Here is a 26,550-nt window from a genome sequence, read left to right as displayed (position 1 = left end):
ATTGAAATGCTTGTTGTTCATTACCTGATAAGAGAGCTGATACAGATAGATACTGTCTCTGGTCGGCTCTCATCTTATCTATGTACAGTGTGGCTAGTTTACAACTGTTCAAGGGATGAACCTGGTAACTATAAATCATACAAGTAGTCAGTTTCCACTGCCCTGGCCATAGAACTGACTAAATAAAGACCAGACAAAACAATACAAATCACCTAAAGTACAACCATATAAAAACACCACCCAACCAATAAAAGATAGGAAGAAAGGCTTACTACGTTTCCTCACCCAACGCCCTACCAACCACGGACAACAGCCCTAAACCACTACAATTATCGCATAACAGAATAACACTTCTAAGTCTTTCAGATATTGGGTCGCAAACACTGATCTACACTTCCAATAAGTAGCTTGTAAAATTAAAGAAATGGATAAATTGTCTGAAGGACAACATCGCAACAGATCTGATCTCATGTGCTTTAGCTCTTACTGATATCATGTCCTCCTCTCCAACTTGCACATGGGCTTCATTGATCAGATCTTTCAGAAATGACTTGAGGGACCTCAAATTTTTTTCGTTCTGTCCAAATAGTATCTTAGTGCTCTCACTGGGCACAAAGTCATCTCCTCCTCTGGGCCTAATATTTCCGTCAAACTTTTGATAATTAATGAACAAGGCAAGGGTTTGGTAGGATCTTCATTTTTGGCTAGAAAGCCCAGGGTAAAAGAACATATGGCATCTCCTTGTGCAAAACCCACTTTTTGTCAAGGGCATAACTCACTTACCCTTCTAACTGTGGCTAAGGCCTCCAAGAAAAGGGTTTTTCTGGTAAGGTCTCTTAAGGAGGTGGGCCATTAAAGTACCAATATACATTGCAAGAGACTGTCTATGATCCCTTAGACTTAGTAATGTCAAAAGACTTTATGAGGTCTGATAGGTCTTGGTTAGCCAAGAGATCCAAACCTCTATGACAGAACACTGAACTCAACATTGCCCTGTATCCTCTTATTGTATATGATGAAAGGCTCCTAGTCATCCTTAAATACAGGGGGAAGTCTGCAATATCCGCTACAGGTGTCACAGAGGCAGAGATGTCATGTCTTCTACACCAAGTTCTAAAGATTGCCCACTTAGCTTGATAGACCTTGTCAGAAGAGATGAGCCTGCACTTTTGCAACTGCTTCCAAAGCAGCTCTTGAAAATCCCTTCTGTCAGAGGAGTTTCCTGACAGTCTATAGCCTGTCAGGGCCAGAGTGGACAATTCTTGGTGGAAGCGGTTGAAATGGGGCTATTTGAGCTGACTTACTCTGTGATAAAAGCCTCATAAAATTTGTCAGTAATAACAGTGGGTCTGGAAACCAATCCTGTCGTGGCCAAAATGGGCCACTAAGATCACTGTGACATTCAAGTGACTCCTGAACTTGTTGATCACCTCCCATTTCATGCAGAATGGTGGAAACACGTAGAGGTCCATGTTCAACCAGCCCTGCAACATTGTGTCCATTGCACAAGCAAGAGGGTCTGAACTGGTGAAAAAAAAATTGGGTGATAATATTTTTTATGTTGCAAACAGACCTACAAGTGGTCACCCACCCCTTCCCCTTCCCAAAAGGGCTCCCCAATCTAGGTCGGATGTGTATGCATGAGTCTAGGTTGGGACTCAATGAAGAGAGAGACTTCCCTTGAGAAAGTCTGCCTTCTGCATTCCACCAAAGGATTATCATCCTTTATCTCTTGTGATACTGATTAGACAAATGTATCCGGGTGTGTCTTCCTGTCCCAGCTGTCTTGCTGGTAAAATGAGAGTTCTCATATGAAGTCTTCATAAATGAACTACTATTCCATCGAAGCAAAGGTTCCGGGAAAGCTCATCCACTGATTTGCCGTGCAGGTTTGCTGTGCAAGAAAATCGCTGACTTTTTTCAGGCAAGACCGAATTCTCTTGAGGGATGTAGAAATCTGAAAACTCAAGAGTTTATCATCATCCCCAAATAGAATCAGCTGGGACTTTTGAAAGTTCACAAGAATGACCAGTTCTTGTGCTAGACGAATTGTCTTTGTAATGTCCTCCATGCACCTCTTCTCTGACAGCGAACACAGGAGCCAGTCATCTAAGAAGAGGGATATGTTTATAACCATCAGCTGTAACCATTTGGCAAGCAGAGCAAGGACTCGCTTGAATACTTGTGGAGCAGTTGAAAGGACAAAGCATAATGCTCGAAATTGGTACTCTTTTCTGAAACACAAAGTGTAGGTACTTCCTGGAGTTGTGATATACTGGGATGTGGAAGTAGGCATCCTGCATGTTTATGGATGCTGTCCAGTCACCCTCTGAATGGATGACATGACAAGAGTGGCTTGTCTCTATCCTAAATTTCGTCTTTTCTACAAAGAAATTCAGGGCGCTCACATAAAAAACCAGCCTCTATCCCCCTACTGCTTTGGGGACCACAAATAGTAGAAACCGTCTAAATTGATGTCCTTTACTTCCTCGATGGCTCTTTTCTCAAGGAGTGAGGTCTTCATTCGCCAGTGCTGAAAACCTCTCTGAGCCTACCGAGTAGGTAGCAACAAGATGGGCCTGTTCTCCAATGGAGGTTTTTCTTTAAAGAGAATAGAGTAACCATTCTCAAACACTGACACTATCCATTCCCCCACTCCTTCTAAAAATATAGAAGCATTGCTTCTACGTGCATGAAGAACACGGTCTTCACTTTTGGGCAGAAGGTTTAGTTAACGACTTTTTAAAAGGTTGAGCTTAAAAACGAGGGTTCGATCATGGTCTAGACTGGGGTCTGGTTCTGCTACCTTGAAAGGGCAGAGTCTGAAGGAGAGAAACATTACTCGTGCTTGCAGGAGTCGGATCCCTACAGTGTCTAGAAGAATGAGCGAGAAGACCTTGAGTCCTCTTCTTTTGAAGCTCCGAAGAAATACCACTCACCATGGAACTAAGGAAGAGGTGTTGGCGGTCGAGAGATGAATACAGGATTTACGGACTCACCTATTTGCAGATTTTTCTGTGAGACCTATCTGAAAACTATTTGCGGGAGGACTTGCACTCTCTCTCTCTCTCTCTCTCTCTCTCAGACACAAAATAAATAATTATGATGAAGGAAGATCAAATATTATGGAAAAGTTGGATTTTTTAATGTCAGAATTTCTGGAAATGAAAAAAAGAACAACATACCAGAACAGGAAAGAGACATGGGAAAATCCTTATTACTACCAATATTAAATGAAGGAGAAAACACGCAAACCATCATAGTGATGAATGCGCAGGGTTTAGTTACGAGTAACTCAAAAAGAAAAATAGAGTACTTAGAAGAACTAACCCAAAATGAAAAGAAAATAGATATAATGAATATAAGTGAAACCTGGTATTCCCAAGAGACTGGGAATGATGATCAAATAAAAGGGTTCCAAACTTATAGATCAGATAGAAAAAATAGGAATCAAGGGGGAACCGCAATATATGGGAAAGACAAAAAACAAGGAAAAATATATGAGAAATATAGTAACTCAGAATGTGAACTAATAGCGGTAGAATTTGAATCTGAAAAATTGATGAACATAGTAATATATAGACCTCCTAATACTAAAGAGTTTGACTTAATAATAGAAAAATTGGATGATATATGTAGAAATCACAAGGACTGGACTATTCTCCTATCTGGTGACTTCAACTTTCCTTTCGTAGAATGGAAAGAACGAATAGGAGACTGTGGTTGTACTTATACATATAAAAAAGAGAGTAATAGTAGTGCAGAAGATAAGAGGCAATTTGAAAAGCTATTAGATATGCTACTAGAATACAACATTCAACAAATAAATCACCTGCCAACAAGAAAGGAAAATACTTTAGACCTAGTATTTGTGAACGAGATGAATTATGTTAAAAAAATAATAATTTATAATGCGAGTATTTCAGATCATAATGTCATAGAATTAACAGTTCATTCCAAAGCAAGTGAAAATAGAGATAAGCAAGAAATGAAAAAGTGGGAAGGATATGGAAAATACAACTTCTACAGTAAAAATATAAAATGGTCAGAAATTAATGAAGAATTAAACAAAGATTGGGATAACATTTTCGTAAGTGATGACATAATGGGTAAATACGGAGATATTATATAAAATATTGGAGAAAATAGTGGATAAATATATACCGAAGAAGAAAAGTAAACATCATTCATGCATACCAAGAGACAGAAGGATCTTGTTCCAGAAAATCAGAAAGTGGAAAAAAGGTCTTGCAAAAGAAAAAAATGCATGGAAAGTTATAGAACTAAAAAGTAAGATAGAAAATGCAGAACAAAAGATTATACAATCAAAAGAAAATGAAAAACGGGACTTGGAAGAAAAAACCCTATTAAATATCAAGCAAAACCCCAAACTATTATACTCATATGCGAAGAAGATGAATAAAGGAAGAATAGAAATAGGCCCTCTGAGAATTGAAGGGAGATTAAACGAATGAAAAAAAGGAAATTTGCAACATACTGGCAGAACGATATAAGAGAGAATTCACCCCTAGAATAGATAATGAAGATAATGATATAGAAGTAAGGGACGAAAATAGTGAATATTTAGCTGACATAGAAATTAATGAAGCTGATATTGTGCAGGCAATTAATGAAATTAAAAATGGAGCTGCTGCAGGGCCGGATGGAGTCCCTGCTATCTTGTTAAAGAAAGTAGTTCATTCTATCGCAAAGCCACTTGCAATATTATTAAGACAAAGTGTAGATACAGGCAAGATTTATGATGAGCACAAATTAGCATATATCACCCCTACTTTCAAAAGTGGATCAAGACTAGAGGCAAGTAATTATAGGCCTGTGAGTCTAACATCACATATTATGAAAGTGTATGAAAGGGTAATGAAGAAAAATATTATGAAACATTTAATAAAAAATAATTTGTTTAATATAGGACAACACGGTTTCGTACCCGGAAAAAGTACTCAAACCCAACTGTTAGTCCACCGTGAGAACATATTCAAAAATATGAAAAGCGGAAATGAAAACAGATGTGGTTTATCTAGACTTTGCAAAAGCTTTTGACAAAGTAGACCATAATATATTAGCAAAGAAAATTAGAAAACACAATATCGTAGATAAAGTAGGAAGATGGTTAAAAGAATTTTTACACAACAGAAAACAGATAGTTATTGCAAACGATGAGAAATCGGATGAAACCAAGGTAATATCCGGTGTGCCACAAGGTACGGTGCTAGCTGCAATATTGTTTGTATTATGATTGAAGACATAGACAGTAATGTTAAGGATTCGGTAGTGAGTAGTTTCGCTGATGACACAAGAATAAGTAGAGAAATTACTTGTGATGAAGATAGGAACGCTCTACAAAGAGACCTTAACAAAGTATATGATTGGGCAGAGGTAAATAGGATGGTATTTAACTCTGATAAATTTGAATCAATAAATTATGGAGACAGAGAAGGAAAGCTATATGCATATAGGGGACCTAATAATGAGACAATCACAAATAAGGAAGCAGTTAAAGACCTTGGTGTGATGATGAATAGGAACATGTTATGCAATGATCAAATAGCCATTCTGTTGGCAAAATGTAAAGCAAAAATGGGAATGTTGTTACGGCACTTCAAAACAAGAAAAGCTGAACACATGATTATGCTTTATAAAACATATGTTCGTAGTCCACTTGAATATTGCAATATGATATGGTACCCACACTATCAAAAGGATATTGCACAAATAGAGAGTGTACAAAGGTCCTTTACAGCTAGAATAGAAGAAGTTAAGGACCTAGACTACTGGGAAAGACTACAATCCTTAAAATTATATAGTCTAGAAAGGAGAAGAGAACGCTACATGATAATTCAGGCATGGAAACAGATAGAAGGAATAACAGAAAATATCATGGAACTAAAAATATCAGAAAGAGCAAGCAGAGGTAGATTAATAGTGCCCAAAACTATACCAGGAAAAATAAGGAAAGCACACAGAACATTAATCCACTACGCACCAGCATCGATAATGCAGCGTCTATTCAATGCGTTGCCAGCTCATCTGAGGAATATATCAGGAGTGAGCGTAGATGTGTTTAAGAATAAGCTCGACAAATATCTAAACTGCATCCCAGACCATCCAAGATTGGAAGATGCAAAATATACCGGAAGATGTACTAGCAACTCTCTGGTAGACATTAGAGGCGCCTCACACTGAGGGACCTGGGGCAACCCGAACGAAGTGTAAGGTCTGTAAGGTAAGGTAAGGTCTCTCTCTCAGGGAAAGTCTTTCTTTAACCAAATGGTATTGACATATTCATCCGTCGATAAATATTCCCTAATTAGTGTATTTTGATGTTATTTTCATGACTAAATACATTTTTATGATACAAAAGTAATTGACTAATTTTCAAATATTAATATTGATTAGTACTTTAATAAATTTAATAAATTACATTAAATAATAACAATAGTTCACTATTATTACAATATTTAAACATTTCTATAGTAAGTTATTAACAAAAATTAAAGAACAGAATTTTCCCTGTCTTTTGCCTTTCAAGTTGTGAAGCAGGCAGGAGCTTGGGCCTGTCGGAAATGTCACATTACTTGACAGAAAGTGACCGCAGGTCCATTGTTGCCAACGCCTGATCATCTTATTTCTATTTCTTCCTTCTTTTATATATCTCTCTCTCTCTTCCCCAAAGTATGAATGAATAATGGACTGATAGTTAAACAAATTGATACTAAGTTCAGCCTTCTCTCTCTCTGGAAAAGATATATGCATGGTGGAGGGGACAAGTGTTGCTTACAGAGGTTCATTTCAATCTTTTGATATCGTAAGTTGTTCTCTCTCTCTTATATAATTCTCTTGTCTCCAAAATAGTTCATAAATAATTTCACTCTTGATGGTCAAATATGTGGTGCCCATTCAATGGTCTCTCTCTCTCTCTCTCTCTCTCTCTCTCTCTCTCTCTCTCTCTCTCTCTCTCTCTCTCTCCTCCTCTCTCTCTCTCACTCTCGCTCTCTCTTCCTCTCTGGCTCTCTCTCTCTCTCTCTCTCTCTCTCTCTCTCTCTCTCTCTCTCTCTCTCTCTCTCTGTTACTGGCTGTACATATATATCTCTCATTGTAAAATGTTTAAGATGACTTTGAAATAATATTATACATTATCATTTCAGAGATTAATCCAGTAACAGGATAATAGGTATTTGAATTTTCAATAGAGGCAGTTATAAGCATTTTTAAAGGGTGGTTTAAGTATCACTGTCAAAAAAGAGCACCAGAGCTCTCTCTTCTTTAGGATACCTAAGGTGTAGAGCAATGCCAACTCTTGAATCCTATGCTCTTATCCGCACATGAAAGACAATCAGCCAATCAGTTGCTAAGTCTTCCAGTAATATAGAATACTTATTGATTTTCCGTGCTAATGCGTCCACCGACCAATCCAGGGAACCCAGAACCTCAAAAATCGAGAAAAAGTTTTTAAGATCATTAATCTCTGTAGGGGAGAACATCACTCTGGCTACGCTGAGAGCTGACCTGCGTGACGAGTCTACGAGACCGAAGTCTTTCAGGGAAGTGGTGGAATAGCTAAATGACGACTTCCCCTGCTCTCTTTTCCCAGCTAGCCAACTATCCAATTTGCTGAGAGCTTTCCTTGTCGCAAGAGAAAGTAGAGGCAGTCCCTGGTTATTGGCAGACTTGGTTAATGGGGATCCAGTTTTACGGCGCTTTTTTAGCGCCATAAAATCGGCAATTTATGGCGCCATAAAGGGCCGAAGTTTCAGTTATCAGCGCCATAAAATGCTGATAATAGTTACGGCACCATAACATACCTAACAGAGGTGCCATTAACCAGTTATCAGCGCCATTAACCAAAACTCGGCTCCATAAGCGCCATCAATTACCAAGTTTCAGTTAATGGTGGTTTCAACTTATCAGCATCCCGCCGTGAACATAACCCCCACCGATAACTGGGGACTGCCTATACTATTTTTGGTAGTCTGTCATCTGCAGGCTTATCAGTCACAAAAAATGTCAAAGCTAGAGAGGCAGGAACTGCAGGAGTGAAGAAACCTGCGAAGTTATGCAGCAGGTACTTCCATATCAGCGCATCAGCAGTTGGAGGTGAGCCTTGATCCAAAACATCATCCTCACCATCCTCTTCCAAAGACATGGGTGATAGCAAAGGACTCCTAGGGTCCTGGTTAGAAGAGGCACCACTCGCTTGGCATCTGGCACCAAGCTCATCGCAGAATATGCCAAGCAAACCGAAGGCAAAGTCCGTTTACATGAAACACTCTTGACTGTAGAAGGGGGCTCATATACTGGTGAGCACTGGAAGTTTAGACTCAGGTGCCCTTGGGTGCTCAGGGGTAAGTAGCAGCTAGGACACTCATGGCTGCTCTCGAGAAGGGAAGAGGAATGTATCAAGGTATAAGAATGGCCTGGCACTACCAAAGGTTGTTTCACTACTGGACTTTTCAATGTGATTCATCACTAAAGTGCCTGTGGCACCTATTCTCAGGGGTGGATGCCTCGGAACTCAAGGACTGCCAGTGAAATTCCCTCTGGATGCCTTTCCAACGGCTATCCTTCGTCACGACCTGGGACGCTGCAACAAGTCCAGCTGAGGGGAAGACTGTCCATGGGCAGTCCCTGTGGTAGTGTGGATGTTTGTTTTGCTAAGGGAATAGGTTTGTTTGGAAAATTTTAATATTAAAAAAAAAAATTTATTTTTGTTTATTTTGTTGAACTAAATTTTATCTTTTTAATTTATTTTTTTTCTTTTGTTATAGGCATGGAATTTCTCTCCCTCCTATGGATGGTGCTTATTTCTCTTATGAATTAGCTTTTGAAATTGGCCTAATAGTCTTGAAAGTGACTGTGATTTGAAGCAGTGCCTTGTGTGCAAGTGTCGTAAAGGGAATTGTTGTATCAATATATAATAAAGACAACATATAATGAAGACAATGCGAGTTGGACATCCCTGATCACATAAAATACAACCTCCAGTGCAAAAATCATTGAAACAAAATACTAATAGCACAAGCTAACAGAAAAAGCAAAAAAAGAAAAAAACGGCATTCTAACTTCAGTTTTCAACAGATAACACATCACACTTACCTCTAAACACCTATTGTTATCACCAAGCATAGAATCATAATAACGGATGTGTTTGTCGCGTAAGTCTACGGTAGCTAAGCACCAGTGCATTCCTAAATGAACAGGTACAAGGAGAAGATCAAAGTTGAAGACGTCAACCTGAAAAACCAGACAGATACAAGAAATTAACTGACGAAATTATTAAAATTATAAGATCTACATATGAAAGCTTCAATGGTTGCTTTGAAGTTAGTGTGCCAGTGAAAGCAAATAAAGTGCAATGACATATTACTACTTAAAACATTATATTATATATTACTCAAAAATGTTCTAAATATGGAAATAAATAAAAATTTAAGCTTGAAAGCTTCAAAAATCCAAGCTATACAAACTTTTATGATAAAAATTAAAATTTTTTAATTAGTTTGTATTTTTCATACCTTACAGACTGAGGTCTTAACATTAGGATAAATCTTCTAGTGCCAGCTAGAAACTGGTTAAAAACAATTTAAAATTTTATATGCAAGAGATCTGTGGCACCTGGCATCCGATATGTAGTTGAGGTGGAACCGAGTCACAGACCATGCTTGAACCTTGTGACATATTTAGTCTTTCTTCTAACCCAAGATAAGACATAAGAGGGGTGGCCAGAGGTGGGGAGTCAAAGTTAAGTTCTCAGGTTTGTTAGATATGAAAAATAAAAATTTATTAAAAAATTGTCATTAGCTCATACGCGAAACAAACACTTGGGAGGTATGAGGATCCTGAACCAACTGGAGGTTCAGAACACCTGATCATTCTTCTTAGAAATGAGGATTCTAAGAAAGAGGACCTAAGCCTCTGAAATGATAGATATGTGGGTATCTAACACCTAGTCCACTGGGTTTAAATACGTGTCAGATTCACTGCGTATATGGAAGTCAAACAGAACTATATCTGTTCAGGCAACAAACTATGTCAACCACACGAAATGTGTTTGTCACCACTCTTCACTCCCCTTGCTGAAGAGGGAGGTAGAAGCTACTGAGAACCAGATTTGTATGTTATATGGAACACAAAAAGTGCTGTTACAGTACGACTGCATTGTTCACCTGCATCAAGCTAGTTCCAGCGTATGATATGTCTATTCTTCAAACCACCCGTAAGAATTGAAAAAAGGGAAAAAAGGGAAAGACAAGAGACCAGTCATCTCACTCAATCTCTCTTCCACAGTATCATCTTAGGCAGATACAACCTGTCTCATCTGGGACAAATTCGAAAGCTACTGACCCCCTCCCTACCCTTGATGTGTTTTATGTCATAATCTATACCATGGGGCTCTCCAACTCTTTTCAAGGAAGCCAAGGTCAGAAGGAAAACTATTTTCAAAGTCAATTTCCTGTCTGATGATTTGACACAAGGGCTTGAATGGAGCTTGAGTGAGAATGCTGTTAATGCACCATATTTGCGTTCTCGCAATTCATGGAAGACAAAAGCAAATATTTTTTTGTTGTCAGTCACTAGTCGTAGAGAAATTAAAGAGAAATCTCTCTCTCTCTCTCTCTCTTGCCCAGCATACCTTGACCTACAAGGGAATTAATATACGAGTTTTCTGAGGTAAGATTCATAACTCAGTTGATTTTTTGCCTTGTCATGTGAGCAAAAAATTGAGGTACGAGCTCGAGATGCCACTGCTACGTAAATGGCATAGCAACAAAAATTAAGATAAGCAAAGAAGAAAAAGTAAATATGCATCTTTTCCATAAATCTTTTAAAAGTTATACATTACTTCACTGTATTCAATAATATAGTATGTATTATCATACTATTGTATTATAAAATACTAACATAACAGTTAATGTTTTGGTTTGGAAATCAGCTGATGGCAAATACGAGTTTATTTCGCCATATTTAACTCAATTCTCAGTGAATTTTCTTACTTCTAGTTAGCATAAACGAATATCTAGATACTCAACTTATGTGAGACAAGGTTGTTTTTCGTCATACGACGTGTTTACAAGTCAAAATATGATTTGAATACATCTCATGACTGTGAACTAAATTAATTTTTTGCTAACAGATTGCATTGGCGGTGTGTTTATTGAGTAAAACAACTACGTGATTCTGTTTGCTATTTTTACTTTCTTTCATCGTAATATGAGCTTTACATTATTTATCTTTTATCAGCGTAAAAACAACAGTAAACTGTGTTCTTTCAAGCCAGTAGTTTTGATTATAAAATGATTTTCTCTAAATTTTATCTAGGGTTGTGTTTGATGGCACAAGTTTACGGGAGTTTTATCCTTGCTGATGCATGATAATAGCCATTAGCAGCTTGAACAGTTTTCTCAGCTTCAACTACAACTTGGTGTAAATCTAACAGTATATTTCCTTGTTGATCTTTATTCTATAACGAATAAAGTTATTACATAAAAATATCTCGGTAGTTTACATAATGTCATTTATAACATAACTACAGTAACTGTTTACTTTTGTACGATGGTTGAAATACAAGGCAAACGGATGTTGTTGTTATCCAATTCGGTTGTCTTGCAAAAAAATTAGTTTCTCGTTCGGTTATTCATGACTGTACACATTTACGCAAGGAGGTTAATGTTAAAACAATACTTTCATCATCTCTTTAGCTGTTTTTGAACTTATTTAACTAGAAGATGGGATAAAGTTAGGTATATTGATCTCTCGCTTCCGTAGGTGATCATAAAATCGGATTATCGTAAAGCAAACTATCGTAACTTGAACACTACCTGTACACGGTATAAACCTTATTATATCTTTACATACTCTTTCTATATGTATACAATAGTAATTGTTATTTAGATATGTATTTTCCTTATTTAATAACATGAAACATCAAAATATGGGGTGGCATTTTGAGGGTTGGAACAGATTAAAGGCATTTTCAGTATTTTCAAGATGACTTTGAAATATTAATAATATAATTTCAAAGATTAAAGGGGAACATCTGGTTAATAGCCATTAAATTTTGTCAAACAACTTTTAATAAGCTAAAAAATGAGCCATTGCTCAAATCTGTACGTAATCCCTTCCCTTTTTTTAACGATCTAATTTCAAATTACCACCGAGATACTTCAATGGAGAGCACCATTTATCCAGGATTTGACTATGTTGCCATCTGGCAGATTAGTACTGATGACGCAGTGTAGCGGTCGTCTCATAATAACAAGCACAGCAAAGCACGCGTATTGTATGTGTCCTCGGTATTGTCCTCGTGTTTTAGGTGAATTGTCATTCAAATAGTGTCAATTATGCCAACTTGTATGCATTTGGTTGTGCCAATACTTCTGGCAAGTGTCCAAAAGGCATATCATTCCACAGGATTCTGTCAAATAGAAAGAAATCAAGTCACTGGCTGATGGCTCTTTGAAGTGAGGATATTAACCCTTAAACGCTGATTGGACGTATTATACGTCAACATAAATTGTCTGTTGGGTGGTGATTGGGCGTATGGTACGTCGATGTAAAGTTTTTTTTAAAATTTGCGGAAAAATACTTATAGGCCTACCAGGCAAAAACTTTTGAATCACGCGCCTTAGGGGATGCTGGGAGCTCACGGATCAAGGCGTTGTTTTGTTTACAATTATTACCCAGGCGCGCCAGCGTGAATTTCTTTCTTCTCGCACTAAAAAACATCAGCGACACATCTCAGAAATTATTTCGTCACTTTAACATAATTTTTGCACCATTTTATATTAGCCGTTACATGGAGTATTATATATGAAAATGTGCGCAATTTCATGTAGAATACAACTAAAAGCAACTCATGGTTGTAGCTTTCATCAGTTTTGAAATATTTTTATATAAATAACAATAAGTGCCAAAATTTCAACTTTTGGTCGACTTAGACTCTACCGAAATGGTCGAAAAACGCAATAGTAAGCTAAAACTCTTATATTCTAGTAATATTCAATCATTTACCTTTATTTTGCAAGAAATTGGAAGTCTATATCACAATATTTCGATTTATGGTGAATTAATGAAAAAACCTTTTTCCTTACGTCGGCACGGTAACTCTTCTGAAAAAATAAATTTTTTCGTCCGATTGTCGCAATGTTTGCATCATTTTAAATTAGCCATTACATAAAGTTTTCTATATGAAAATGTGTGCAATTTCATGTAGAATACAACAAAAACAATCCATGGTTGTAAGCTTTTATCAGTTTTGAAACATTTTTATATAAATAACAATAAGTGCCAAAATTTCAACTTTCGGTCAACTTTGACTCTACCGAAATGGTTGAAAAACGCAATTGTAAGCTAAAACTCTTATATTCTAGTAATATTCAATCATTTACCTTTATTTTGCAAGAAATTGGAAGTCTCTAGCACAAGTATTTTTGATTTATGGTGAATTTATGCCCCCCCAAAAAAAAAAAAAAAAATTTTTCCTTACGTCTGCGCGGTAACTCTTCAAAAAAAATCAGAAATTTTTTCGTCCGATTGTCGTAATGTTTGCACCATTTTAAATTAGCCATTACATAAAGTTTTATATATGAAAATGTGCAAAATTTCATGTAGAATACAACAATAAATGATTGAAGGTTGTAGCTTTTCTCATTTTTGAAATATTTGCATATAAATCACGATAAAAAAAAAAAATAAAATCACGTTCTGTCAACTTTGACTACCGAAATGGTAAAAAAACCCAATTGTAAGCTAAAACTCTTACAGTCTAGTAATATTCAGTCATTTATCTTAATTTTGAAACAAATTCAAAGTCTCTAACACAATATTTAGATTTATAGTGAATTTAAAAAAAAACTTTCCTTCCCTCCGCGCACGGATTCTCCACCGCAAATCTCCGAAATGCGTACGTCACATTCTCGTAATATTTGCTCTGTTTCATATTAGGCATTTCATAGTTTTATATATATGAAAATGTGCGTAATTTCATGTAGAATACAACAAAAATAATTGAAGGTTGTAGCTTTTCTCTTTTTTGAAATATTTGCATATAAAAAAATATATATAAAAAAATGACAATTTGTCGAAAATTGCATTTTTCCTAACTATACAAACCTGAGGTCCTTTAACAATAGGAAGGTAACTAGCGGCAGCTGGGACGGTCGTAAGCTTCGAACAAGGGGAGAACGGTAGTTAACTGCTTGTCCGATCTTGCTGCAGAGGCCGTGAAGAATCACTTTTGCTTTAGGCCCATGCAAAAAGTTGCAGAGTGAGGGTGGCATGAGGTGGGACTATATAGTAAAGGACCTCCAGGTTTTGTATAGTTAGGAAAAATGCAATTTTCGACAAATTGTCATTTGTTCCGATACGTAATACAAACCCTCGGTCCTTTAACAATAGGAAGACTCACTTCTTGGTGGGAGGAATCTGAGTCTTTTTGGTGAACAGACTGGTGTTCGTCCAACCCTGGAGTGCCTCCCTGGTCGTAAGAGCAAGGGAGGGATCCAAACCTCTGTCCGATTGATCGGGGTGTGCACCGCAGGATCAATGGTCAGACCTCTGGGCCAAGTACTAAGAGAGAGGCAAGCGTATCTCTTCGTACCAGCAAGCAAGAACTTGTTCCTGTTTGCAAGAGACAATCATAAAATGATGGGTTTGTCTCAATTTGGCATCCACTTCCTCCCCCTTGTTGGAGGAAGTGGTGGATATTTACTCCTATCCCTACTGAAAGGGATAGGATGGTGCTCTATTGAGTAGCTCACCTGCATCTCGTCCTTACCCAGCAGGGTGACGACCGTGTCCCTCTACCCAAAGGTAGAGGGAAGAAAAAGATGGGAAGAGGAGCCAGTCACACTCTCATTCCTCATCCATTCTTACGGTCACACCAGGACTCGATGCTGTTCAGCCTGCGAGGGTCTGGGTTAACTACACAACGTGTTGAGCAACCACCACGGTTCCCAAGGAAAAAAGATCCAAGGAACTGTGGGCAATATCCTGAAGGTAGAAGGAGGTGCATGCGGTCCGGTTGGACCAGGCGCCTGCCTTCATTACCTGCGCCACGGAGAAGTTCTTGCGGAACGCGAGAGAATGATGAAGAGGCGTCCACACTCATCCTGGGTGTCGAGTTTCTTCAGACAGCTCCGTCGCACCTTCACAGGACAAAGCAGCATAGCCTTCGTATCGGAGGCGGTGACGTCCATTAGGGAGGGTATTGTGAAGGACTCGAACCAATCGTCAGTTACCGAAGGGTTCTGAGTCTTCGCTACGAAGATCGGTACGAAATCGAGCGTCACAAATCCCCATCCCTTTGTGCTTGACTTCTCAAGAGAAGTCATGCAGTTACCTAAGACGAAAAGAAGGGAATAGTCGTATGACCTATCCCTCTTCTCGACTTTGGTTATGATACAGTACTCATACGACAAGCTATTAAGACGAAGTAATGATTGCTCTGGAACAACCGAACTAAGTCCATAGCATAGTTCGTAACTGACTCGGGCGCTCTGACAGCTGCCGACTGACTGGTTCGGAATCAGTAGAGGCAAGTTGTCCAAGCATCCGGGTAAGTCACGTGACCTTCGCCCTTTAAAGAGTTATGCTGAGAGACAAAACAAATAAAATATTTGTTAGTCACCGATGCCGGACGGCGCGGCGATGATTCTCTTAATGCATAAGCTCAAAAGGCGAAAGTCAATTGCCTTCAAAAAGACCGAGGTCCCTGATGGCAAGAAAATCTCATAGACGTTGAATCTCAGCTTAAGGAGAAACAACACTATGTGACGTTGAAGACGAAGGTAGGCAATGAATGCAACCTACGTCTTCCAGCTGAATCGAGAGAAGGAATCTCAAGATTCTAAACCTGTGCTTACAAATGACTGAAAACGCTAACCGCCATTTCATTGCTGCTTCTCATGGGCTGAACGTTTGGAAGTAGAGCTGGCAGGTGTGGGAGTAGGCGATGTCTTTCAATACATCTGCTAATCCGGGGTGAACAATGAACAATTGTACACCTCCGAATACAAGATATTTTGAGGACAAACTCAGATTCCGCAAAAATCATTCGCATTATCGGGATACGATGCAGCAAGAGACTATTACAGAATTCTGTTACTGTGCGGTAAACAGAAAGATTGAGAGTCGAATAGATATCTCGTGTTTAAATTCTCGCAATACCGAAGACGATGAATACTAGCGTTTCTCAGCAGTAGATGGTCATTCATGTATGCGAGAATCCCCGTTAATCAGAGACTTAAGTCCGTGATTGTTGGGCAGAGATACGGTTGTTATTCAATCAAAGCAGGTGAGAAAGACATAAACAACCGTCTATCTCAAAGCGGCAGCTGATACTGAAATGCCTCGGGCAATTCAATACGCAGTAGCTGTCGCTGACTCGTCATCCTGAGTTGCCAAGTAATCCTTTCCACGAAGGAATGCGTTCGGCTAGCCACCGAGCATAAAAAGATATGCTCGAGCAATTATATTTAAGCGAAACGAATTTCGGTAAATTATAAAAGCTTAAATGGTGTTGTGTGACAACACCATAAGTATATAAAATTGAAACTGGAAACTCCTGGGAGGTTGCAGGCAACCCGGGTTGCAGTTCAATTAGAATACTTTTCGTCTAAGTCGCAATCCGTAGAATAAGAACCAGGATATGCGCCTACCCCTCGGACCATTCAACTGCTTAGCAGAATAGTCATGTCGCGAGGTTAATATACGTAGTATATTTGTAGGATTCTGAACAACGATCTCCATCCTAAATTCTTTCCTTCAAGAAAACAAAATAAGGATGGAGATCGACCACCTTCGTTCTCTATTAAAGAGAGTGAAGGAGAAGTCTTCCTCGAAGGAAAGCTTCAATGGTGAACAGAATACTAAGACGATAGTTCCAGCCAAACTGGATATTCCCGTCCGTTCTTCTCTATTCCAGGTTGGTCGCCTACTGTGAGATAGTCTTCTTTCAGCAGCAGTCTTCTTCCTAATGCTAGAAATTCCAGGAATTCGAGCATAGGCGAGGTTCCCGATTATCGTGTAACATATCGGGGATTCTCGTCTCGCTCACTTTGGACCGTGGTCCTCTGCATAACGTGTTTATTGGAGATCGTAAGAAACTCTAACACTCTGAATGCGCTTAGAAATTCCGTAGAATTCTAAGCAGTCTGCGAAACCCCCACCGAATTCGTCAAACGATATCGGCTGGTGGTCCTCTCGATTCCCGTAGAAATCGAGAATGGGGCAGGATCCCTCCTCAACGACCGGGGCGCCCCTTACGTCAGGTAGGACCCGAAGGTCCCCCCTGGTAGCGCAGTCCCCAACGGGGGATCTACAGAGAAATCTCTGTAGGATCCTTCCCCTTTCCCTCGTAGCCGTAAGGAGAGAGGGAATGGGGGAGGAATTGGATACTCGCTCGCCTTCCAGTGGAACTAGCAGTTGGAGAAGAGTAGGAGCAGCCATCGCCTTGCGGCGATGGCCTCTCAGAGTCTGGGAAAACGTATCGTCAGGAGAAAACGTTTTCCCCGAGGAGGTTACGAACTCTCACTGTAGGTAAGGGTCTGCCGCCACTGTGAACGTCGTCTGGGTGGGGCTGATCGACACCTGACAGGAGAGAGCCGATACCGTCCTCCGACTCATTCCAGTCCTCGTCGAGGTCGAAACCTCTCAGGAGGACCGAAGGAGTATTAAATACGGTGTCCGAAGACACGTAGAAACGCCGCTGTCGCAGAGAGGAGGTGGAAGTAGCTTGATCGACCGGCCAGAACTGAGAGAGCCTTCTTGTCCGGAGACGAGAGACTCTGGTTCAAGACAGAATAGGCAAGCTCCGATCGCGGCATACCCACCGTCGGTTTGGGTTCCCTCTCGGGGCCCCAAACCGACTCGAGCAGAGACATGGGCTCTGCTGGGTGGGGAGCGGCGATCCTTCCCCCCGGTCGTTGTGCTGACGAATCAGTGCAATAACCTGGGTAAAGTTACTCTGAATCTCGGAAGTTACAGCGTCTTGAGGAGTAGGACCGTCTAGTCCCTCCAACAAGAGCAGCTCCCAGGACCCTCCTCCTTCAGAAGAAGGACCAGCAACAGATCCCTGACGGTTGCCTCCAATCACTTGCGCGTACGTCCTGGTTGGTCCTAAGACCAACCTGGCACGTGCGGCGTCGTGACGGGATCGTGAGCGGCGCATCTCTCACGATCACTCCTATATACCTCGCTCTTTCTGGCGTATGCCGAGGAAGTTGAAGGTATCGGAGAGACAGAACTGACGCTACCCCCTCTCCCCCTGACGGTCGCCTCCAATCACTTGCGCGTACGTCCTGGTTGGTCCTAAGACCAACCTGGCACGTGCGGCGTCGTGACGGGATCGTGAGCGGCGCACCTCTCACGATCACTCCTAGCTACCTCGCTCTTCCCGGTGTAGCCCGAGGAAGTTGAAGGTAGTGGAGAGACAGACCTGACGCTCCCCCCCCGCTCGCTGGCAGGACCAGCGTACGTGGGGGGCTGCAGCCGATCACCAACCCGCGGTGGAGATCGATCTGCAGGCCTGGCCGTGCCGCTCACCTGTGGCGAGCGGCTCGACTGAGCACGTCGACCCCGGTCCCGTGCGTCAGACGAGCTGCTGCTGGTCACCGTATCCGCCCGGTCCCTGTGGTAGCGGCGGTCAGGTGACCTGCAGAGCTCGCTTTCGCCGTGAGACCGGTGAGCGTCCTCGCGGCACGTCAAACCGCTGGTACCAACCGAGGCTGGTACCGTCGGTCGAGGGGACCTGGGGGACCTCTTCCCAGCCTCAACCCGTGGCCGGTCAGAGACCGTCACGTCCACCCGAGGTACCGGCTGGTCGCTGCGAGAGCGGCCGCTGGCCTGGCGAGAGTCACCTGAGCGGCTCTCGACAGTCTTCTGCTCCGTGCCTCGGTCATGACGCTGAGCGAACTCAGGCGTCTTAACTTGGCTGCACGGTCACCCGAAGGAGATCGTACACTCGGAACTTCTCGCGGACGAGAAACCGAGCCGGTAACCTGGCTTAGCAGCAGAGCTGCCAAGACCAGGCGAGGGTGTACCAGCGGTAGCCAGCACACCCCTTGGTCCCCGTCTTCTTCTTCTTCTCAGAAGGGGAGACGGCCCCCGTTCCCGAAGGAACAGGAGGGGGACCAGCAGAAGAAAACCCCCCCGTCACACCGGAATGTGACGAGCCCTTCGAAAGTTCCCGAAGGAGTCTTCTTCTAGGGGGAATAAACAAAACCCCGGTTACCAGCTGGTCGCTGCGAGAGCGGCCGCTGGCCTGGCGAGAGGTCACCTGAGCGGTTCTCGCCAGCCTTCTGCTCCGTGCCGTGGTCTTGGCGCCGAGCGAACTCTGGCGCCGAAACTTTGGCTGCACGGTCTCCCGAGGGAGAGCGTACACTCGGGATCTCCCGCGAACGAGAGACCGAGCCGGACCCTGGCGTAGCGGCATCGCCGCTAGCACCAGGCGAGGAAGTACCAGAGCTAACCGATACTCCTCTGGTCCCCGTCTATCTCTTCCTTCCGGAAGGGAGACGGGCCCCGCTCCCGAAGGAGCAGGAGGACCAGCAGAAGGACCCCCCGTCCCACCGGGGTGGGACGGGCCGGTTAGAAGTTCCCGAAGGAGACTTCTTAGGGGGGGGAGGCAGCCTTCTTCTTCTTCGGCTTATGGGCCTTAGAAGTCGAAGGGGAAGAGGCAGCAACAGACGAAGACGAAGATGACACCTTCCTCTTCTTCGTCAGCTCACGCAGGACAGTCGTCAGGTCCTCCATCCAGGCCGGAGTCGGGCCTATTGCCGAAGCAACACGGCCCGACTGCACCTGTCCGGAAGGACCTGGGACTGGGGAAGACACACCATGGGCAGGACCAGCATGGACAGGCGCAGGAACCAGGAGCGACAGGAACAGCAACCAGCTCAGGAGCGGCAGGAACAGCGGCAGCGGTAAACACAGAAGGGACAGCCAAGCCAGTAGCGGGAACCACATCAGCGACAGGTACGGCAGGCCCAGCCATCGCCTCGTAGAATCATCGGCAAGCCAGTGTGGGTTACTGGCGGCCGGTCCAGGGGCGAGCTGCTGGAACAGCGAAAGTCTGGGGCAGGCAACACGAAGAAAACACAGGCGGCGGCGGCATACCCCTCCTCGGTACGGCGGCGACCGGCCCTAGAAGCGGCAGACGGCGTCACCGACACAGCATGGGGAGTGTAGACCAGCGGGGGGGAAGCAGCATAAGCGGCCGTGAAGGTTGTAGTGGAGACCACTCCAAGGTCACCGCCCCAGACCTCGCTAGACTCTGCAGCAGATCGTGGATGCTAGGCACGCCCTGCAGCCGCAGTGGTCCATACCTGTCCAAGGTCGTCTCCCACGGCTGAAGCACCTGCGGTAGCACAGACAGATTAGTAAGAGGGGTTCCCTCACGCACGGGGGGGAGACATGCCCCACCCCCGAACGGAACGGAAGGACCCCAAAAACCCCAAATATTACGAGGAAGCTGAGCGGGGGGGGCAGGAAAGAAGACGAAGAATCGGATACCAAGGGAGTCGCGGGAGAGCTTTCCGACGACTTCCTGGCAGACCTTCGCTTCCCCTACCCCCGCACAGCAGTGAAAAGTAATATGAAATGAAACAGAATACTGCACTTGCGATTCACTTCATAGAACTTAGAGGGAAAAATCAATTCCCGGTAAGAGCGGAAACTTGATCCATAATAATATGATGCTATCATAAATATATATGAAAATTAACAATACTGCACTTGCTATTTTCACTTTCACAGCAATAAATCGTAAGGATTAATTCCCGGGTAAGAGCGGAAATTGATCCAAAATTAAATTTGATGCAATTAATAAATGAAAATGAAAAGAAAACTGCATTGCGAATCCACTTTCATTGCATTCTATTCATACAAAATAAGAGGCTCTTGCCGAGCGCAATCAAGCTCTCGGCAACGAACGCACAGGGCAAAAATATAATGAAAAAGAGTACTTACATCTTTCAATTACACACTTTCGCCCAAAATACATGACTCGGCGCGAGTGTCGCCCGCCCTCGGCACCGAGACATAATTCAAGGGTTCAATTCATGAAAAGAGCGGAAATCGCCGTCTCTACGGCGATAGCTCCATGTTGATTCATAATTAAGTAATGAAAATGAAAACAGTGTACTTACAGTTTCATTTTCAAGTCAAACCAAACCATTAGTAGAAAACACAATATAAACAAAGCATACGACGATGAAGCGGGCAGAGAGCGATGACAAACACGTCCTTCACACCCGCGGCCGAAAGCAAAAGTGATTCTTCACCTCTCGGGCGCGCGGGCGCGCGCACGATCGGACAAGCAGTTAACTACCGTTCTCCCCTTGTTCGAAGCTTACGACCGTCCCAGCTGCCGCTAGTTACCTTCCTATTGTTAAAGGACCGAGGGTTTGTATTACGTATCGGAACAAATTCGACATTCGGTCAACTTTAACTCTCCAAAATGGCCAAAAACTGCAATTGTAAGCTAAAACTCTTATAGTATAGTAATATTCAATTATTTATCTTAATTTTGAAACAAATTGGAAGTCTCTAGAACAATATTTAGATTTATAGTGAAATTTTGAAAAAAACTTTTTTTTACGTCCGCGCGTTACGAATTCATGCATCATTTTGTGATAATATTTTCTCTGTGTTGCTTTGATCGTTTTACAATGTGTTATATACCAAAATGATCGCAATTTAGTGTACAATAAAAAAAATCAACTCATTAGTTTCAACTGTTTTGCTCACAGCGTGATTTGAATACAATTATATATGAAATTTTGTTTTCGCGCTATCATATATCACATTATGTATATGTGATAATGATATTTTTTTTCATTTCTGATGGTTGCATACTAAACTTCAGGCAATGAAAAAAAAAGGAGCCAAAAATGAACTCTTAGTCTTGAAAACTAAGCGCACAGTGATTTTTTGACAAAAAATATTTTTTCCGCTTCGGCGCTCACTCCGAGAAACCCCGGCCTACGAGAGACGATTTTTATTATACCCCTTCGGCGTTAAAGGGCTAACATCAGAACCTTTCAACCTACAACGCAAACTGTTGTCCGTTCGGACTATTTCTTGCCAACAGATTTAAAAGATAACATTAGGAGCAGGTTACTAGGTATGGCTATGAAATTTATATAATATGTTTTGGGAACTTAATTTCCTCTGAACAGACCACGGTACCAATGAAGTTAGGGCGGCTATCTAGCCCTATCTATATTAGCTACTATGGTGCCTCCACTTGTATGCATTTGAATTGAAATTTATTCTTGTTAATTGCCATGAGTGGCGTAATGGGGTGAACGACAGTTTTCTAAAAGTTTGTGTATGTGTCCATGAATTGATGAGGGCCTTCACTTTGCTCCTTTTAACTAGTTTAATTAATGGGGTTTTAGAATTTAGGGCTGTATGCCTAACTAGTCCTACTTCAGGCTACTTCTTTATTTACCATTTCAATCATCATATTTTCAGCTGACAAATACAAACCAAAAAGGATATTATGTGAAGATACTGTGCCCTCGGAATAGTTCTGCTTGTCTGTCTACTGCGATATGACGTCACCCATAACAGATGAGCCACACATAAATGGCTGCGCCCATGGTGCAATAGAAAATTGGTTGTAAAAATTAAGAAAATGTCCCTTTCAAAACATTTTTTTCACCAGGGGTACTTAAATGGAATAATACTACATATGGAACAGCTAAAATGCAACCAGAAGTTCCCCTTTAATACAGTATGTAATAGGACTTAGTCATACCCCTACATACGCAAGTCCCTATGTACGAAAAATCCAGGTTACCAAGGCAAAAACGAAGATTTTTTGCTTTTGTGTACGAAAATAATTCAGGTTGCGAAAGGGTGTATGTACTGTAAAGTCCGAAATTCACCTGAGCCGTCGAGAACAATTTTAAAACTTGCATGCCACCAACTCAGTTGACTCGCCACCATCCTCCTGCTCTCCCATTGGTTCCTGATGCTAGTCACCGCCGAAAGATCCTGCTCTCCTATTGGTCAGCATCTGTCCCACCATGCCTCTATGTAAAGGCGTTCCTTGACCATTTTGTTGTGGTAGCGTTATGGTAAACACCTGGAATTCATTTGTTCACATAGATTTCGTTTGTTAACCCTTTAATGCTGATTGGACGTATTAAACGTCAATTAAAATTGTCTGTCGTATGCCGATTATAGGCCTACTAGGCGAACACTTGAATCACGTGCCTTGGGGGATGCCGGGAGTTCACGGATCAGGCTGTTGTTTTGCTTACCAGCGTGACCCAGGTGCGCATGCGCGAAATGCCTCCTTCTCGCATCAGCGACGCATCGTCGCAATCGTGTTTTGCCGAACTTTTGAGAGAGTTTGAGTATTTGTGGTGGTACAAGACGTATGTAGAGATGTCTCAACGATGTATGGAGCGCGAAAGGCGCGTTTTACCCCTAAGGAGGGATCGTGTGAGACGTATTTTGGACTTGGATGCTGGCGAGGGACCAAGTACCCAAGATGACCTCGCGCCTCAACGCCGTTCCGTGCGGTCTCGTTTGGACGAAAGTGTTTAAGGACCACAACGTGTGTCTCGTGTGCCTTTAATAACCCCTAGGAAGCATCGGGGTGTCATTAGGGGTATTCGTAGGCATTTGGGAGGCCTCAAACCAAAGGACATTGATGATTACTTAATAGAGCTCGATCGGTCATCTAGTGACAAGGACATCACTCCCGATGTTAGTGATGATGAATATTTGCCCCCAATGTCCGTTCGAGGGTCACATCCCAAAAGTGAGCTCGAATTTAGTGGTTTTAGTGCGTATGACGGGAATCTGAGGAGGAGGAGATAACGTCGTCTAGTTTTGTCACGGATGACGACACAGAAAGCGAAGGCCTAAGTGAGGGAGAAGTCTCTAGCACAATATTTCGATTTATGGTGAATTTCTGAAAAAAAAATTTTCCTTCCCTCCACGCGCGGAGTCTCCGCCGCAAATCTCCGAAATGCTTATGTCACATTCTCATAATATTTGTTCTGTTTCGTATTAGCCGTTATATAGTTTTATACGTATATGAAAATGTGCGCAATTTCATGTAGAATACAAAAAAAAATAATTGAAGGTTGTAGCTTTTCTTATTTTCGAAATATTTCCATATAAATCATGATAAATAGAAAAAATTGACATTCAGTCAACTTTGACTCAATCGAAATGGTCAAACAACGCAATTGTAAGCTAAAACTCTTACAGTCTCGTAATATTCAAGCTTGGCAGGAAGTTTCGAGGCGAACCTTGAATTCCTCGTGGAGGAAACTCTGGCCTGATGTCGTATCCGCCTGAGACTTCGAGGGATTCGACGTGGGTGAAGCTGGTGCTGCAGATTCAGAAACAGTTGACGATCCTGAAACTGTTTCACAACCAGATCTTGACGAGATCGTTGCACTCGGCAAGTCCATGGGGCTGGTCGTCGACGAGGACGACATCAATGACTTTCTCGAGGAGCACCAAGAGGAGCTTACGACAGATGACCTGAAGGAGTTGGAGGCCATGCGACATAACGTCGTTCAAGAGGAGTTCTCTAGCAGCGGCGAGGAGGAGGACGACGACTCTATGACAACGGCAGAAATTAAGGATGCTCTAGCTTCTTTTCATAAGGTGCAATCATTCGTAGAAAAGAGACACCCCGGAAAGGCTTACATGGGTCGTATGCTTGCACAGTTCGATGATGTTTGCCTGAGTCGTTTCAAGAACATTGTTAAAAGTAGGCAGAAGCAATCTTCCTTGGATAGTTATTTTTTAAAGAGGCCTTTAGTAGGAGTAGTAAGCAAAAAGGAAGAACCAAGTGATACTACTAAAAAACAGAAAGTTGAAAGTGGAGAAAAGTTGAATTTAAAAAAAAAAAAAAAAAAAAAAAAAAAACTTTAGTTTTTTGTAAAGTTAAGTGTTACAGTTTTGTTGATGTGTTTCGTAAAGTTTAGTTTATGTTTTCCTTAAATTTTTTCATGTTTTTCGTAAAGTTAACCCTTAAATGCCGAAGCGGTAAAAAAAATATGTCTCCCGTGTGCCGGAGGTGTTTCAGAGTGAGAGCGGAAGCGGAAAAAATATTTTTTTCAAAAAATCACAGCGCGCTTAGTTTTCAAGATTAAGAGTTCATTTTTGGCTCCTTTTTTTGTCATTGCCTGAAGTTTGGTATGCAACCATCAAAAATGAAAAAAATTATCATTATCATATATAAATAATGCGATATATGATAGCGCAAAAACAAAATTTCATATATAATTGTATTCAAATCGAGCTGTGCGCAAAACGGTTAAAGGTAACAAGTTACTTTATTTTTCGTTGTAATGTACACTAAATTGCGATCATTTTGGTATATAACACATTTTAAAACGATAAAAGCAACACAGAGAAAATATTATCACAAAATTATGCATGAATTCGTAACGCGCGGACATAAACCAATTTTTTTTCTTCAAAAATTCACCATAAATCTAAATATTGTCCTAGAGACTTCCAATTTCTTTCAAAATCAAGACAAATGATTGAATATTACTATACTGTAAGAGTATTAGCTTACAAATGCAGTTTTCGACCATATCTGACAAGTTAAAGTTGACCGAATGTCGATTTTTTTTACATATATATAATTTATATGCAATTATTTTGGAAATAAGAAAAGCTACAACCTTCAACAAATATTTTTCGTTTTATTCTACATGAAATTGCGCACATTTTCATATATAAAACTCTATGAAATGCCTAATATGAAATGGAGCAAATATTCCGAGAATGGGACATACGCATTTCGGAGATTTGTGGCGGAGAATCCGTGCGCGGAGGAAAGGAAAGTTTTTGTTTTAAATTCACCATAAATCTAAATATTGTGCTAGAGACTTCGAATTTGTTTCAAGATGAAGATAAATGACTGAATATTACTAAACTGTAAGAGTTTTAGCTTACAATTGCATTTTTCGACCATTTTGGTAGAGTCAAAGTTGACCAAACGTGGTTTTTTTTTCTATTTATCGTGATTTATATGCAAATATTTCAAAAATGAGAAAAGCTACAACCTTCAATTATTTTTTGTTGTATTTTACATGAAATTGCGCACATTTTCATATATAAAAATTTATGTAACGGCTAATTTAAAATGGTGCAAACATTACCACAATTGCACGTATGATTTTTTCAGAAGAGTTACCGAGCAGACATAAAGAAAATGTTATTTTTTTCATAAATTCACCATAAATCGAATGTTGTGCTAGAGACTTCCAATTTGTTGCAAAATGAAGGTAAATGCTTGAATATTACTAGAATATAAGCGTTTTAGCTTACAATTGCGTTTTTCGACCATTTCGGTAGAGTCAAAGTTGACCGAAGGTTGAAAATTTGTCACTTATCATTTTTTAGATGAAAATATTTCAAAATTGATAAAAGCTGCAACCATGGGTTGTTTTTAGTTGTATTGTGCATGAAATTGCCCACATTTCCATATATAAAACTTTATGTAACGGCTAATTTAAAATGGTGCAAACATTACCACAATCGCAT

The 26,550-nt window shown here is 41.2% G+C and overlaps 1 protein-coding gene across 2 annotated transcripts in view; it reads right to left on the bottom strand.

Annotated features, from left to right (window-relative positions):
- Positions 1-26,550, bottom strand: part of LOC135221934 (sentrin-specific protease 1-like) — a 124,590-nt gene that overhangs the window by 10,204 nt on the left and 87,836 nt on the right. For both annotated transcript variants that reach the window (XM_064259961.1, XM_064259960.1), the window contains exon 13: positions 9,115-9,252. In XM_064259961.1, the coding sequence (XP_064116031.1) occupies positions 9,115-9,252 (138 nt within the window). The remainder of the gene's footprint in view (positions 1-9,114; positions 9,253-26,550) is intronic.

Source organism: Macrobrachium nipponense, chromosome 3, assembly GCF_015104395.2.
Source record: "Macrobrachium nipponense isolate FS-2020 chromosome 3, ASM1510439v2, whole genome shotgun sequence".
Classification (NCBI taxonomy): Eukaryota; Metazoa; Arthropoda; class Malacostraca; order Decapoda; family Palaemonidae; genus Macrobrachium; species Macrobrachium nipponense.
This window is presented reverse-complemented; position numbering and strand designations above follow the sequence as displayed.